The sequence below is a fragment of the Ranitomeya imitator genome, chromosome 2 (genome assembly GCF_032444005.1).
Source record: "Ranitomeya imitator isolate aRanImi1 chromosome 2, aRanImi1.pri, whole genome shotgun sequence".
NCBI lineage: Eukaryota > Metazoa > Chordata > Amphibia > Anura > Dendrobatidae > Ranitomeya > Ranitomeya imitator.
In genome coordinates, this window is record NC_091283.1 from 494,678,245 (window position 1) to 494,696,244 (window position 18,000).

The 18,000-nt window shown below is 43.5% G+C and overlaps 1 protein-coding gene across 6 annotated transcripts in view; it reads right to left on the reverse strand.

The window, feature by feature from the left end:
• LOC138664640 (NXPE family member 2-like) overlaps nucleotides 1–18,000 on the reverse strand; it is a 353,512-nt gene that overhangs the window by 46,079 nt on the left and 289,433 nt on the right. For all 6 annotated transcript variants that reach the window (XR_011318373.1, XM_069751521.1, XM_069751522.1 and 3 more), the window contains one exon: nucleotides 4,526–4,744. Coding sequence is in view for 5 of the 6 variants with exons in the window: in XM_069751521.1 (XP_069607622.1) it covers nucleotides 4,526–4,744 (219 nt within the window). In the remaining variant the exon portion in view is untranslated. The remainder of the gene's footprint in view (nucleotides 1–4,525; nucleotides 4,745–18,000) is intronic.

Here is an 18,000-nt window from a genome sequence, read left to right on the forward strand (position 1 = left end):
TAGGCTTTGCTGAACAGAGGTGTCCACATTCACCCAGGCATACAGACATTGGCCTTCGGTAAGTGTTCACATTTGGACAGGGAGATCAGGGACCCATCAGTTTTATGAGACCACCTTGACGATTGGTTGATGGGCTCACACTATTTGATTATATCAAATTCTGTGCAAAGCGTCTCTTAAATATTTTCCTAATGTTCAAAAGCCATTTTGCTATTCATATTTCATATATTTCATATTAGACATGCTTTTGCACGATAGAGTGCAACCTTTTTTGTATATTTATGTATGGAGGTAGCTGCTCCTGGTATGCACCTATTCACACTAGTTTGGATGTGCGAGTCTTTTTTCTGTCATTTCTATGTTAGCTGACTGACTGCGCACTCCTCCCATCACCATGTGGTTTTTAATTACATCTCATCACACTTGGTCCCGGTCAACCCATATGTAGGCTTTGCTGAACAGAGGTGTCCACATTCACCCAGGCATACAGACATTGGCCTTCGGTAAGTGTTCACATTTGGACAGGGAGATCAAGGACCCATCAGTTTTATGAGACCACCTTGACGATTGGTTGATGGGCTCACACTATTTGATTATATCAAATTCTGTGCAAAGCGTCTCTTAAATATTTTCCTAATGTTCAAAAGCCATTTTGCTATTCATATTTCATATATTTCATATTAGACATGCTTTTGCACGATAGAGTGCAACCTTTTTTGTATATTTATGTATGGAGATAGCTGCTCCTGGTATGCACCTATTCACACTAGTTTGGATGTGCGAGTCTTTTTTCTGTCATTTCTATGTTAGCTGACTGACTGCGCACTCCTCCCATCACCATGTGGTTTTTAATTACATCTCATCACACTTGGTCCCGGTCAACCCATATGTAGGCTTTGCTGAACAGAGGTGTCCACATTCACCCAGGCATACAGACATTGGCCTTCGGTAAGTGTTCACATTTGGACAGGGAGATCAGGGACCCATCAGTTTTATGAGACCACCTTGACGATTGGTTGATGGGCTCACACTATTTGATTATATCAAATTCTGTGCAAAGCGTCTCTTAAATATTTTCCTAATGTTCAAAAGCCATTTTGCTATTCATATTTCATATATTTCATATTAGACATGCTTTTGCACGATAGAGTGCAACCTTTTTTGTATATTTATGTATGGAGGTAGCTGCTCCTGGTATGCACCTATTCACACTAGTTTGGATGTGCGAGTCTTTTTTCTGTCATTTCTATGTTAGCTGACTGACTGCGCACTCCTCCCATCACCATGTGGTTTTTAATTACATCTCATCACACTTGGTCCCGGTCAACCCATATGTAGGCTTTGCTGAACAGAGGTGTCCACATTCACCCAGGCATACAGACATTGGCCTTCGGTAAGTGTTCACATTTGGACAGGGAGATCAGGGACCCATCAGTTTTATGAGACCACCTTGACGATTGGTTGATGGGCTCACACTATTTGATTATATCAAATTCTGTGCAAAGCGTCTCTTAAATATTTTCCTAATGTTCAAAAGCCATTTTGCTATTCATATTTCATATATTTCATATTAGACATGCTTTTGCACGATAGAGTGCAACCTTTTTTGTATATATATATATATATATATATATATATGTCCTGCCATTTTAGTCCCGGGCAGGAGATCCTCCTTGCCTGAGTATTTTGTGGCTGTTGGCTCCTGGGCTTCTGCCTGTTTGCTTCTGAACTCCCTGCTGCTGCTCATTACTCGGTGATCTACCTCTCCATGTTCAGCTGCCTTCAGTCCTCTGTGCAGCTCCTTGATCCTGACTGGGGTCACCTATTGTTCGGACTTCTAGTGAGGAGCTACTCGCCTCTGGATCTACTAGGGTCAGTATTAAATCCTGACTTCATTATCTCTTCTCGGACTGTGACTGTTGGGCTGTGGTGTTGGACTTGAGCGGGACTTTTCAGCCTAAAGGTACATTTAGAAACTTTTTCCTGTTTACGCTCCACCGGTGTGTTACTGGACTTCCACAAATAAGTGCCGTGCGCGCTTGTGATCATATTATTACTGGACTTCCACGTTTAAGTGCTCTGTGCATTCTTACTCATATTATTGCTGGACTTCCACGTTTAAGTGCTATTGTGCACTCTTGCGTCATATTACTGCTGGACTGGTTCGGATTAGCGGTCGCGCCCCGCTATTCAGTTTGCTGAACATTTACATATTGTGCTGTGTACTTTGTTACATCTCCACAAATATGAACCCCACTTGCCATCGCTACAGGGCAAGTGGGAAGAGCAAGGCTAATGGTCAGATTTGGCTCATCTTATGGATGCGACTTTTCTGGGGTGGCTGAGAGCTAATGTTTTTGGTCTGGGAGGGCCAGGGGGGCCAATATCCATAGCTCCTTTCTAGGCTATTAATATCAGCAGACATTTATATTTAATTCAGCGCTAGATAGTAGAAAAGCCGGTAATTCAATTGCCGGCTTTTCCTATCTCCTTCACAAACCCGACAGGATATGAGACATGGTTTACATACAGTAAACCATCTCATATCCCTTCTTTTATTACATATTCCTCATTAGTAATGTAAGAAGTGTCTTTGTGTCAAATTTGGGGTCTCTAGCTATTAAATTAAAGGGGTAAATCCCAGAAAAAATTGTCGTGGGCTCCCGCGCAATTTTTTCCGCCAGAGTGGGAAAGCCAGTGACTGAGGGCAGATGTTAATAGCCTAGAGAGGGGCCATGGTTATTGCCTCCCCCCCCTGGCTAAAAACATTTGCCCCTAGCCACCCCAGAATATGCACATCTGTAAGATGCACCTATTCTGGCACTTAGCCTCTCTCTTCCCACTCCCCTGTAGAGGTGGGATATGGGGTAATGAAGGGTTAATGTCACCTTGCTATTGTATGGTGACATTAAGCCAGGTTAATAATGGAGAGGCGTCAATTATGACACCTATCCATTATTAATCCAATAGTACGAAATGGTTAATAAAACACAGACACATTATTAAAAAGTATTTTAATGAAATAAAGACACATGGTGTTTTAATATTTTATTATACTCTTAATCCACCTCAAAGCCGCGACATGTCAGCTGTTTTGTACAGCTGACATGTGCGCGCAATGAGCGCGAGCGGAATCGCGATCCGCCCGCGCCCATTAACTAGTTAAATGCCGCCATCAAACCCTGACAGCGGCATTTAACTAGCGCTCCCGGCCGCGCGGCCGGTAGTCCTCGCACTGCTGACCCCCGTCACATGATCGGGGGTCATCGGTGCATTGCCATAACAACCAGAGGTCTCCTTGAGACCTCTATGGTTGTTGATGGCCTATTGCTTTGAGCGCCACACTGTGGTTGGCGTTCAAAGCACACATGCATTTCTGCTACATAGAGGTGATCTGTGCTTCACCTTTATGTAGCAGAGCCGATCGTGTAGTGCATGCTTCTAGCCTACTATGGAGGCTATTGAAGCATGCCAAAATTAAAAAAAAAGTGTTTCAAAATATAAAAAAATAAAAAATATATAAAAGATCAAATCACCCCCCTTTCGCCCCAATAAAAATAAAACAATAAAAAAAATCAAACCTACACATTTGGTATTGCCGCGTTCAGAATCGCCCGATCTATCAATAAAAACAAAGGATTAACCTGATCGCTAAATGGTGTAGCGAGAAAAAAAATCAAACCGCCAAAATTAGGTTTTTTTGGTCGCCGCGACATTGCATTAAAATGCAATAACAGGCGATCAAAAGAACGCATCTGCACTAAAATGGTATCATTAAAAAAGCCAGCTCGGCATGCAAAAAATAAGCTCTCACCCAACCCGAGATCCCGAAAAATGGAGACGCTACGGGTATTGGAATATGGCACAATGTTTTATTTTTTATTTTTTATTTTTAGCAAACTTTGGAATTTTTTTTTACCACTTTGATAAAAGAGAACCTATACATGTTTGGTGTCTGTCAACTCATAATGACCTGGAGAATCATATTGGCAGGTTAGTTTTAGCATTTAGTGAACCTAGCAAAAAAGCCAAACAAAAAACAAGTGTGAGATTGCACTTTTTTTGCAATTTCAACGCACTTGGAATTTTTTTCCCATTTTCTGTTACACGGCATGGTAAAACCAATGGTATCGTTCAAAAGTACATCTCATCCCGCAAAAAATAATCCCTCACATGGCCATATTGATGGAAAAATATAAAAAAGTTATGGCTCTGGGAAGGAGGGGAGCGACAAACGAACACGAAAAAAGGAAAAAACTCCGGGGTGAAGGGGTTAAAAAAAGGACATTCTTGTTCAGGTGCGTAGAAGAGTTTTTACTCATTTTAACAGGTGACTAGTGCAAGTCACAGCTTGAAATATGTGACAGTAGCCATTTTTGTCACATTGTCAGAAATGTAGTTGATTAGTCATAAGAGGATATTCTTAAATGCTCCTCTAGCTACCTAAGTTTTTTTTAATTTTATCTAGAGACATATATATGAAGGATAAGTAGGGAAAGAAAGAATAAAGTAAGACCATACATACTTTTTATGACTTTAGGGAAGTACTCGATCCACTGACGAAGAGTTGAATCTCCCATTAGATATATCATTTTGTTGGCCAGACATGATTCAATATGAGTGATGGGTTCATAGATTGTTAAATTGCAATAGATGGGAAACCATTGTTTTCTCAGGAAATATCCACTAGGAAAAGGGGGAACCATCCCAGTTTGACATTTTGTTAACACTTTCCTTGAGGGGTCTGAAAAATATATTTAACAGAAATAATATTCAGAATTGTTTCCTAAAAGTACATATGCATGATGAAAATGTATACACTTTAACAATAATGAGGAGGTTGCAATTCAGCTTCATCAATTACATTATTTACTGATACCTGTAATTAATTTTTACTCTTATTAAAATCAGTCCCATGTATGTATAAGCATCAGTGCTAAAGAGGTGTTCAAGAAATGGCTCTCCTCCAAAGCGGAGCAAAGAGAGCAAGTCTGAGGCACTAAATGCTGGTATTCCTGAGATTTATTAGCATCAGTACTACAGAGAGCCAGTGATCTGCTCAGGATGTGCTGGAAGGTCAGAAGCTCTATGTAGCACTGCTGCTAATAAATCTCAGCACACTCAATGCTGCACTCTGGGTGACTATGAGCGTCACTACTGTGCAGATTCATGTACTGTCTGTGAAGAAGCACTCAACTCTTTGTGAATTGTCACTGTGCTGCTTCTCTCTGTGCTTTTCTTCATTGTCCATAGATTATATGTTATCTAACGGTTCATTTGGCATTTGGATGAGCTGATTTTGACCTAATAGAGGGTGCAGGCTGCTTTTATACTGGTTGATTCAATTGGATGCCTACATGAGCCAACAAGAAATAATGGAAACAGAATGATTGTTCTGTTAGCAAATGAAGTGTCGTAATTGTTAGTAGCAGCACACCCTCTGTGGAGACCAGTAATTGCTCGGTTTTCACACAAGTGTTAGGGCAGTCCCACACGTCCAGATAATTCCGGTACCGGAAAAAACGGTACCGGAATTATCCGTGTCCGTGTGCCCGTGCGTTTCTGTGGCACACCAGTGTGGCACACGTGTGCCGCCCGTGTGCCCACTTGGTAACATACGCACCGTGCAGGAGACAGCGCTAAAGTTTAGCGCTGTCCCCTGCATCTGGTGCTGAAGCTGCCATTCATATCGTCTCTGCAGCAGCAGCGTTTGCTGTAGAGAAGATATGAATATTCCTTTTTTTTTGTTGTTTCTCGTGTTTACAATAAAGATCCATGTCCCCACCCTCCTCCCACCCCCTGTGCGCCCGACCGCTGTTCTTAAAATACTCACCCGGCTCACTCGCTGGCTGGCGCTGCTTCCTGTCCTGGCCGCACCTTCTACTGTTTGAGCGGTCACGTGGGGCCGCTCATTTACAGTAATGAATATGCAGCTCCACCACATGGATCTTTATTGTAAACACGAGAAACAAAAAAAAAGGAATATTCATATCTTCTCTACAGCAAACGCTGCTGCAGAGAAGATATGAATGGAGGCTTCAGCACCAGTGGGGGGGACAGCGCTTACTGTAGCGCTGTCTCCTGCACGGCAAACGGACTGCACACGGACAACGTCCGTGTGCGGTACATGTTTTACACGGACCCTTTGACTTTAATGGGTCCGTGTAATCCGTGCGCTCCCACAAACACTGACATGTCTCCGTGTTTGGCACACGGAGACACCGTCCGCAAAAAATCAGTGACATCTGCACAGATGCATTGATTTCAATGTGTCTACGTGTGTCAGTGGCTCCGGTACGCGAGGAAACTGTCACCTCACGTACCAGAGCCACTGACGTGTGAAACCGGCCTTATTCCTATCCGTGGATGCAACTCCTGTTGTGGACTTCCAAACTGGCAGAATGGCACATCCTTAAATCTCATTAAAAATCCATTACCTCTTTAAAGATTAGAAATAGAAAAAATATACATTTCTTATGGATAATCAATAAAGAAGTAACAGATTTTTGATGAGACTTGTAGATGTGGCATTTGCCTTTAATCCTTCAAAACATTTTCTGATAAGAATGAATTTATCAAGCTTTCTGCGAATGCTGTGGGCTGGCCAATGCAAGGAAGAATCTTGAGAGGGAAAATCAGCTTCTAGAAAGTTATACAGAGCCTTAAAAAAGTATTAAAACTCTGCGAGCTTTTCCACAATTCTTCATGTTACACCTACAAACTTAAAATTATTTTATTGTGATTTTATGTGCTATATCAAGACAAGGTAGCAATAAATATAAATACCGTATTTTTTGGACTATAAAGTTCACCGGACCAATGAAACGCACCCCAAATTTTGGGGGTGGAAAATAGCAGAAAAAAGATTTTATAAGATGGGGGTCCGTCTTATTGTCCAAATTTAAGGTATCTTACCTGAGGGCCGGCAGTGGTAGAGCGGGGTCACAGGAGGCATGGTCCCTTCCTCAGGAAGCCAGTGGCGGAAGAAGTGATTCTGCAGTCCTGGGGTGCGATGCTGCTGATCCGGTGTCAGCGGTGAGGCAGAGCATGGAGCAGCATCCCTTCCTCAGGATGCTAGCGGCAGAAATGTGGCGATGCCGCGGCCTGGTGTCCATGGTGAGCAGAGCCGAGTGCATCACTGGTTTCTCAGCAGCCATCTGCCTGAGGCCGCACGTGTACAGATTGAGATCTTCGCGGCCCTTGGCTTCAAGAAAATGGCCGCTGAGATCTTAATCTGCGCATGCACGGCCTCCATCAACCATTTTCCTGAAGCCGAGGGCCGTCGAGATCTCAATTTGCGCACGCACCGCCTCTGGCGACTTACGGTTCAGGGAGCTGGCCGCAGGGAAACCAACGATGCACTCCCCACCGCCCACCACCTACACCAGGCCTTAGCATCGTCACACCTCTGCTGCCGCCGCTTCCGCTGCTACACCACTGCCGTAACCCCTGGTAAGCCTGCGTTCAGACTATAAGACGCACTCCCCATTTTCCTCCCAAATTTTTTTTGGGAAAAAGTGCGTCTTATAGTCCTAAAAATACGGTAAATCAAAAAATTGTGATGTACATTTACATTCAGTCTCCCTGTATCAATACATTGTAGGACCATCTTTTACTGCAAATACTGCAGCAAGTCTTTTGGGGTTTGTCTGTACCAGCTTTGCACATCTGGAGACTGAAATTTTTGCAGATTCTTCTTGACAAACTAGCTCAGTGACAAACTAGCTCAAAGATGATCGCAGAGTTCCAGTGGCATAGGGAAGCATCGCGCAGGGAGGGGGCTCCCTGCGTTCTTCCCTGAGACCTGGATCCAAAATGGCCGCAGGGGGCCTTCCGGGTCCTACAGGGAGGTGGCTTTCAAGAGCCTGCTCAGAGCAGGTGCCGGGAAGCCTCCCTCGCTGATCTGACACAGTGCATTGCAAAGTGTCAGATCAGCGATCTGTCACAATACTGTGATCTCCCCCCATGGGGCAATGTAAAAAAGTAAAAAAAATAATATTTACATGTGTAAAAAAAAAAAATTCCTAAATGAAGAAAAAAATATATTGTTCCAATAAATACATTTCTTTATATAAATAAAAAAAAATAAAAGTACACATATTTAGTATCGCTGCATCCGTAACAACCCGACCTATAAAACTGTCCCACTAGTTAACCCCTTCAGTGAACACCATAAAGAAAAAGATGCAAAAAATGAAGCTTTATTATCATGCCGCCAGACAAAAAGTGGAATAACACATGATCAAAAAGACGGATATAAATAACCATGGTACCGTTGAAAACGTCATGTTGTCCCGCAAAAAGCAAGCTGCCATACAGTGTCATCCACAAAAAAATAAAAAAAGTTATAGTCCTCACATTCTACCTCACAAAAATAATTATTTTTTGTATAAAATAGTTTTTATTGTATAAAAGCGCCAAAACATAAAGTAAGATGTAAATGAGGTATCGCTGTAATCGTTCTGACCTGAAGAATAAAACTGCTTTACCAATATTATCAAACATGGAACGATATAAGCACCCCCAAAAGAAATTCATGAATAGCTGTTTTTTGTTCATTCTACCTCACAAAAATCACAATAAAAAGTGATCAAAAATGTCACGTGCCTGAATATGGTACCAATAAAAACATCAACTCGTCCCGCAAAAATCAAGACCTCACATGACTCTGTGGACCAAAATATGGAAAAATGATAGCTCTCAAAATATGGAGACACACAAACTATTTTTTGCAATAAAAAGCGTCTTTTAGTGTGTGACAGCTGCCAATCATAAAAATCCACTAAAAAAAAACGCTATAAAAGTAAATCAAACCCCACTTCATCACCCCTTTAGTTAGGGAAAAATAATAAAATTTTAAAAAATTTATTTATTTCCATTTTCCTGTTAGGGTTATAGTTGAGGCTAAAGGTAGGGTTAGGGATGGGGCTAAAGTTAGGGTTAGGGTTGGGGCTAAAGTTAGGGTTGGGGCTAAAGTTAGGGTTTGGATTACATTTACGGTTGGGATTAGGGTTGGAATTAGGGTTTGGGGTGTGGTTAGGGTTATGGTTGGGATTAGGGTTAAGGGTGTGTTTGGGTTAGGGTTTCAGTTTGAATTGGGGGGTTTCCACTGTTTAGGCACGTCAGGGGCTCTCCAATCGCGACATGGTGTCCGATCTCAATTCAAGCCAATACTGCGTTGAAAAAGTAAAACAGTGCTCCTTCCCTTCTGAGCTCTCCCGTGTGCCCAAACTGGGGTTAACCCCAACATATGGGGTATCAATATACTCAGGACAAATTGTACAACAACGTTTGGGGTCCAATTTCTCTTGTTACCTTTGGGAAAATACAAAACCAGGAGCTAAAAATAATTTTTATGGAAAAAAAAAGGATTTTTTATTTTCACGGCTCAGTGCTTTAAACTGTTGTGAAACACTTGGGGGTTCAAAGTTCACACAACCCATCTAGATAAGTTCCTTGGGGGATCTAGTTTCCAATATGGGGTCACTTGTGAGGTTTCTACTGTTTAGGTACATCAGGTGCTCTGCAAATGCAACGTGACGCCTGCAGACCAATCCATCTAAGTCTGCATTCCAAATGGCGCTCCTTCCCTTCCGAGCTCTGCCATACACTCAAACGGTGGTTCATCCCACATATGAGGAATCAGCGTACTCAGGACAAATTGTACAACTTTTGGGGTCCAATTTCTCCTGTTACCCTTGGGAAAATACAAAACTGGGGGCTAAAAAATAATTTTTGTGGAGAAAATACAATTTATATTTTCACGGCTCTGCGTTATAAACTGTAGTGAAACACTTGGGGGTTCAAAGTTCTCACAACACATCTAGATAAGTTCCTTTTTCAATATGGGGTCACTTGTGTAGGGTTTCTACTGTTTAGGCACATCAGGGGCTCTCCAAATGCGACATGGTGTCCTATCTCAATTCCAGTCAATTTTGCATTGAAAAGTCAAACTGCGCTCCTTCCCTTCTGAGCTCTGCCATGCACCTAAACAGTGGTTTACCCCCACATATGGGATATCAGCGTACTCAGGACAAATTTTTCAACAACTTTTGGCATCCAATTTCTTCTGTTACTCTTGGGAAAATAAAAAATTGGGGGCGAAAAGATCATTTTTGTGAAAAAATATGATTTTTTATTTTTACGGCTTTACATTTTAAACTTCTGTGAATCACCTGGTTGGTCAAAGTGCTCACCACACATCTAGATAAGTTCCTTAGGGGTCTACTTTCCAAAATGGTGTCACTTGTGGGGGGTTTCAATGTTTAGGCACATCAGGGGCTCTCCAAATGCGACATGGCATCTGATCTCAATTCCAGCCTCAGGACAAATTGCTCAACATCTTTTGGGGTCCAGTTTCTTCTGTTATTCTTGGGAAAATAAAACATTGGGGGCAAAAAAATCATTTTTGGGAAAAAATATGATTTTTTATTTTTACGGCTCTACATTATAAACTTCTGTGAAGCACTTGGTGGGTTCAAGTGCTCACCTCACATCTAGATAAGTTCCTTCGGGGGTCTACTTTCCAAAATGGTGTCAATTGTGGGGGCTTTCAATGTTTAGGCACATCAGGGGCTCTCCAAACCCGACATGGCGTCCCATCTCAATTCCAGTCAATTTTGTATTGAAAAGTCAAATGGCGCTCCTCCCCTTCCGAGCTCTGCCATGCGTCCAAACGATGGCTTATCCCCACATATGGGGTATCAGCATACTCAGGACAAATTGCACAACAACGTTTGTGGTCCAATTTCTCCAGTTACCATTGGTAAAATAAAACAAATTGGAGCTGAAGTAAATTTTTTGTGAAAAAAGTTAAATGTTCATTTTTTTTTAAAACATTCCAAAAATTCCTGTGAAACACCTGAAGGGTTAATAAACTTCTTGAATGTGGTTTTGAGCACATTGAGATGTGCAGTTTTTAGAATGGTGTCACACTTGGGTAGTTCCTATCATATAGACCCCTCAAAGTGACTTCAAATGAGATGTGGTCCCTAAAAAAAAAATGGTGTTGTAAAAATGAGAAATTGCCGGTCAACTTTTAACCCTTCTAACTCCCTAACAAAAAAAAAAATTTGGTTCCAAATGGTGCTGTGCTGATGTAAAGTAGACATGTGGGAAATGTTACTTATTAAGTATTTTGTGTGACATATCTCTGTGATTTAAGGGCATAAAAATTCAAAATGGAAAAATTGCAAAATTTTCAAAATTTTTGCCAAATTTCCATTTTTTTCACAAATAAACGCAGGTAATATCAAAGAAATTTTACCACTATCATGAAGTACAATATGTCATGGGAAAACGCTGTCAGAATCATCAGGATCCGTTGAAGTGTTCCAGAGTTATAACCTCATAAATGGACAGTGGTCAGAATTGTAAAAATTGGCCCGGTAATTAACGTGCAAACCACCCTTGGGGGCTAAGGGGTTAGATATTAACCCTTTCCCAACTTTTGACCCAACGTAGGCGTCATGAAAGTCGGTGCCAATCCGACCCATGACGCCTATGTGGCGTCATGGAAAGATCGCGTCCCTGCAGATCGGGTGAAAGGGTTAACTCCCATTTCACCCGATCTGCAGGGACAGGAGGAGTTGTACTTTAGCCCAGGGGGGGTGGCTTCACCCCCCCGCGGCTACGATCTCTCTGATTGGCTGTTGAAAGGGAAACTGCCAATCAGAGCAATTTGTAATTTTTCACCTAAAAAACTGGTGAAATATTACAATCCAGCCATGGCCGATGCTGCAATATCATCGGCCATGGCTGGAAACACTGATGTGCCCCCACCACACCCCACCGATCGCCCCCCCCAGCCCTCCGATCTGTGGTCCGCTCCCCTCCGTCCTGTGCTCCGCTCCCCCGTCCTCCTGTCCGCTCCCCCCGTGCTCCAATACCACCACCCCGTGCTCCAATCCAACCCCCCTGCACTCTGATCCACCCCCCCGTACTCTGATCCACCCCCCCGCACTCCGATCCACTCCCCCGTGCTCCAATCCACTCCCCCGTGCTCCAATCCACCCCCCCATGCTCCGATCCACCCCCGTGTTCCGATCCACCCCCCATGCTCCGATCCACCCCCCCGTGCTCCCCCCCACACCATCATACTTACCGAGCCTCCCGGAGTCCGTCCGTCTTCTTTCCTGGGCGCCGCCATCTTCCAAAATGGTGGGCGCATGCGCAGTGCGCCCGCCGAATCTGCCGGCCGGCAGATTCGTTCCAGAGTGAATTTTGATCACTGTGATAAAACCTATCACAGTGGTCAAAATAAAAAAAACAGTAAATGACCCCCCCTTCCTTTGTCACCCCCATAGGTAGGGATAATAATAAAATAAATATATATATTTTTTTCACTAAGGTTGGAGTTAGAACTAGGGTTAGGGTTAGGGTTAAAGTACGGTATGTGCACACGTATTCTGGTCCTCTGCAAATTTTTCCGCAGCGGATTTGATAAATCCGCAGTGCTAAACTGCTGTGGATTTATCGCGTTTTTTCTGCACATTTCACTGCGGTTTTACAACTGCGATTTTCTATTGGAGCAGTTGTAAAACCGCTGCGGAATCCGCAGAAAGAAGTGACATGCTGCGGAATGTAAACCGCTGCGTTGCATGTGTACAGCGATTTTTGTTTCCCATAGGTTTACATTGAACTGTAAACTCATGGGAAACTGCTGCGGATCCGCAGCGTTTTCCGCAGAGTGTGCACATACCTTTAGAATTAGGCTATGTGCACACGGTGCAAATTTGGCTGCGGATCCGCAGCAGTGTTCCATCAGGTTTACAGTACCATGTAAACATATGGAAAACCAAATCCGCTGTGCCGATGGTGCAGAAAATACCGTGCGGAAACGCTGTGTTGTATTTTCCGCAGCATGTCAATTCTTTGTGCGGATTCCGCAGTGTTTTACACCTGTTCCTCAATAGGAATCCGCAGGTGAAATCTGCACAAAAAACACTGGAAGGCCGGCGTCACACACAGCGTAAAACAATACGGTCCGTATATTACGGCCGTAATACGCTGAAAAGTCCCCAAAATAGTGGTCCGTAGCTCCTCCGTAGGCAGGGTGTGTCAGCGTATTTTGCGCATGGCATCTTCCGTATGTAATCCGTATGGCATCCGTAATGCGTGGTTTTCTCGCAGGCTTGCAAAACCGACATACGGCAATACAAGGGACCCATGTGTTAAAAATTTTTTTTTTAATCTATATACTGTATATATATATATATATATATATATATATATATATATATATATATATATATATATATATGTCATTAGACACATATATGTATATATATTTTAACTTCAAACAGCGCTAGATAGGTTTAAAGCCGGTAATTCAATTACCGGCTTTTGCTCTCTCCTTCCTAAACCCGACATGATTTGTGACATGGTTTTTACAGTAAACCATGTCTTCTCTCCATTTTTTTTGCATATTCCACACTACTAATGTTAGTAGTGTGTATATGCAAAATTTGGCCGTTCTATCTACTAAATTAAAGAGTTAAATGGCGGAAAAAATTGGCGTGGGCTCCCGCGCAATTTTCTCCGCCAGAGTAGTAAAGCCAGTGACTGAGGGCAGATATTAATAGCCTGGAGAGGGTCCATGGTTATTGGCCCCCCCCTGGCTAAAAACACCTGCCCCCAGCCACCCCAGAAAAGGCACATCTGGAAGATGCGCCTATTCTGGCACTTGGCCACTCTCTTCCCATTCCCGTGTAGCGGTGGGATATGGGGTAATGAAGGGTTAATGCCACCTTGCTATTGTAAGGTGACATTAAGCCAAATTAATAATGGAGAGGCGTCAATTATGACACCTATCCATTATTAATCCAATACTAGGAAAGGGTTAAAAAATACACAAACACATTATTAAAAATTATTTTAATGAAATAAAAACAAAGGTTGTTGTAATATTTTATTGAACACCCATTCCAATCACTGAAGACCCTCATTCTGTAACAAAAAAATAATAAACCAACAATATCCTTACCTTCCGCAGATCTGTAAAGTCCAACGATGTAAATCCATCTGAAGGGGTTAAAATATTTTGCAGCCACGAGCTTTGCTAATGCAACGTTGTTCGTGGCTGCAAAACCCCGGGGAATGAAGGTAAAGTAGGTCAATTACCTATATTTACCTTCATTTGCGGTGAGGCGCCCTCTGCTGGTTGTTCCTAGATCGTGGGAACTTTCCTAGAAAGCTCCCAGGCTCGAGTTCATAAGAGGCCCCCTCTGCTGGTTGTCCTCATATGAACTCGAGCCTGGGAGCTTTCTAGGAAAGTTCCCACGATCTAGGAACAACCAGCAGAGGGCGCCTCACCGCAAATGAAGGTAAATATAGGTAATTGACCTACTTTACCTTCATTCCCCGGGGTTTTGCAGCCACGAACAACGTTGCATTAGCAAAGCTCGTGGCTGCAAAATATTTTAACCCCTTCAGATGGATTTACATCGTTGGACTTTACAGATCTGCGGAAGGTAAGGATATTGTTGGTTTATTATTTTTTTTTGTTACAGAATGAGGGTCTTCAGTGATTGGAATGGGTGTTCAATAAAATATTACAACAACCTTTGTTTTTATTTCATTAAAATAATTTTTAATAATGTGTTTGTGTATTTTTTTAACCCTTTCCTAGTATTGGATTAATAATGGATAGGTGTCATAATTGACGCCTCTCCATTATTAATTTGGCTTAATGTCACCTTACAATAGCAAGGTGGCATTAACCCTTCATTACCCCATATCCCACCGCTACACGGGAATGGGAAGAGAGTGGCCAAGTGCCAGAATAGGCGCATCTTCCAGATGTGCCTTTTCTGGGGTGGCTGGGGGCAGGTGTTTTTAGCCAGGGGGGGGGCCAATAACCATGGACCCTCTCCAGGCTATTAAAATCTGCCCTCAGTCACTGGCTTTACTACTCTGGCGGAGAAAATTGCGCGGGAGCCCACACCAATTTTTTCCGCCATTTAACTCTTTAAGGCTACGTTCACACTAGCGTTTCCCGTTTTGCGTCGTGTTTGCGTCGGTCGACACTGCGGCGACGCATGCGTCATGCGCCCCTATATTTAACATGGGGGACGCATGCGTTTTTTTTGTTGCGTTGTGCGACGCATGCGTCTTTTTTGCCGCTAGCGTCGGACCAAGAAAATGCAACAAGTTGCATTTTTCTTGCGTCCAAATTTCGGCAAAAACCGACGCATGCGTCGGAAAACGCAGCGTTTTTGCGTGCGTTTTGCCGCGTTTTTGCGTGCGTTGTGCGTTGCGTCGCCGACGCAGCGGCGCACAACGCTAGTGTGAACGTAGCCTAATTTAGTAGATAGAACGGCCAAATTTTGCATACACACACTACTAACATTAGTAGTGTGGAATATGCAAAAAAAAGGGGGAGAAGACATGGTTTACTGTATGTTTAGGAAGGGTTTAGGAAGGAGAGAGCAAAAGCCGGTAATTGAATTACCGGCTTTAAAGCTGTCTAGCGCTGGAAGAAATATTAATATATATACATATATGTGTCTCACTGACATATATATATATATATATATATATATATATATATATATATATATATATATATATATATATATATATATATATACCTATTCTATGTGTACACATTTATTCTACCTATTCTACTGGAAGCTGTCAGTGTGATTTTACTGTACACCGCAATGAATTACCGGCTTTTCTCTCTAACACCGCTGCGTATTTCTCGCAAGTCACACTGCTGATCCGTGTGTGATCCGTATTTTCTACGGCCGTAGAAAGCCGTATGATACGGATCCGTAAAATACGGCAGATAGGAGCAGGGGCATAGAGAATAATTGTGCCGTATGTTTTGCGAGTTTTACGGACGTAGTTTCTGCGCTCTTACATCCGTAAAACTCGCAAGTGTGACGCCGGCCGAAATCCGCGGTAAATCCGCAGGTAAAACACAGTGCTGAAAAATCTCACACAAATCCGCACAGTGGGCACATAGTTTTAGGGTTAGGGTTGGAATTAGGGTTTTGGTTAGGGTTAGGGGTGTGTTGGGGTTAGGGTTGTGATTAGGGTTATGGCTAGAGTTTAGATTAGGGTTAGGGGTGTGTTGGGGTTAGTGTTGGAGATAGAATTGAGGGGTTTCCACTGTTTAGGCACATCAGGGGGTCTCCAAATGCAACATGGCGCCACCATTGATTCCAGCCAATCTTGTATTCAAAAAGTCAAATGGTGCTCCCTCACTTCCGAGTCCCGACGTGTGCCCAAACAGTGGTTTACCCCCACATATGGGGTACCAGCATACTCAGGACAAACTGCGCAACAATTACTGGGGTACAATTTCTCCTGTTACCCTTGAGAAAATAAAAAATTGCTTGCTAAAACATCATTTTTGAGGAAAGAAAAATGATTTTTTATTTTCACGGCTCTGCGTTGAAAACGTCTGTGAAGCACTTGGGGGTTCAAAGTACTCACCACATATCTAGATAAGTTCCTTGGGGGGTCTAGTTTACAAAATGGGGTCACTTGTGGGGGGTTTCTACTGTTTAGGCACACCAGGGGCTCTGCAAATGCAACGTGACGTCCGCAGACCATTCCATCAAAGTCTGCATTTCAAAAGTCACTACTTCCCTTCTGAGCCCCAACGTGTGCCCAAACTGTGGTTTACCCCCACACATGGGGTATCAGCGTTCTCAGGAGAAACTGGACAACAACTTTTGGGGTCCAATTTCTCCTGTAACCCTTGGGAAAATAAAAAATTGCGGGTGTTAGGGGTCGAGTTCCCGCTTCTGCACAGGGGGAATCTCGAGCCACCTCCGCGGCGGTCTCCCATTCTTGTCCAGCCGCAGTGGAGTCTGCTCAGCAAAGACGTCGGTCCCAGCGTCTTGCTCATTCTCACTCTGTTCTGAGAGTTACTGCTGCTTCTCCAGTCTCTGCCATTAAAGTCAGTGCTGGTCAGCAGCGAGCGGACTTCTCTGGGACTAAGTCCTTGTTTGCACGTACTGAGCATGTCCAGGGTAAGATCTCCCGTTGGAGATCGAGGGTCATGTGCTCAGGCTCTGCAGCACATTCCATTGGTCCTTTTGTCAGGTCTTGGAAGGGCAAAGGTACTGTAGCCACTTCCTGTGCTGCTGCTATATAAACTGCGCATGACCGCACGGCCATGCGCTAGTATTGTCTTACAATTGAATACGTGTGTTTGTTGTGAGTGCAAGTCGTTCATTAAATACCCCTACCCTATTGTATGACTGTTCGCGTATGGAGTATGGCTGCTATCTAGCGCCCGACTAATCACTCAACGTGTCACACACGTATCAGCGTCTATTGCTGTGACCGCCAGTGCAGCGCCACGCGCCAGTAGTGCGCTACCTGACCCACGTCTGAGTGCTTAGTGGTGCCTGCCAGCACGGCACAGTTCGCACTTCGGTGCTCTAATTATAAGAGTTGCCTAACACACCCTGTTGCGGTGTTGTGTCAGCAAGTGGTCTAATCGGACTTCAATCCTGTGTCTTGGGGTTGTGTTCGCTGACTCCTTGCTTGCACTCTTTAGTGCGGTATTGCGGACCTGTGGTTTTACCGGGTTCGCTTCCACCGCCATATTACGCTGCCATTTACTAGCAGCAGGTTTTTACCTGCACGGTGGACCCCGGACTGCGAACGCATCTATTACATCTTTCTTGGTGCGTTCCGCCAGTCCTAACAGCGGGCTAAAAAATCATTTTTGAGAAAAGAAATTTTTTTTTTATTTTCATGGCTCTGCGTTATAAACTTCTGTGAAGCACTTGAGGGTTCAAAGTGCTAACCTCACATCTAGATTAGTTCCTTTGGGGGTCTAGTTTCCAAAATGGGGTTATTTGTGGGGGATCTCCAATGTTTAGGCACACAGGGGCTCTCCAAACGCGACATGGTGTCCGCTAATGATTGGAGCTAATTTTCCATTTAAAAAGCCAAATGGCGTGCCTTCCCTTCCAAGCCCTGCCGTGGGCCCAAACAGTGGTTTACCCCCACATATGGGGTATCCGCGTAATCAGG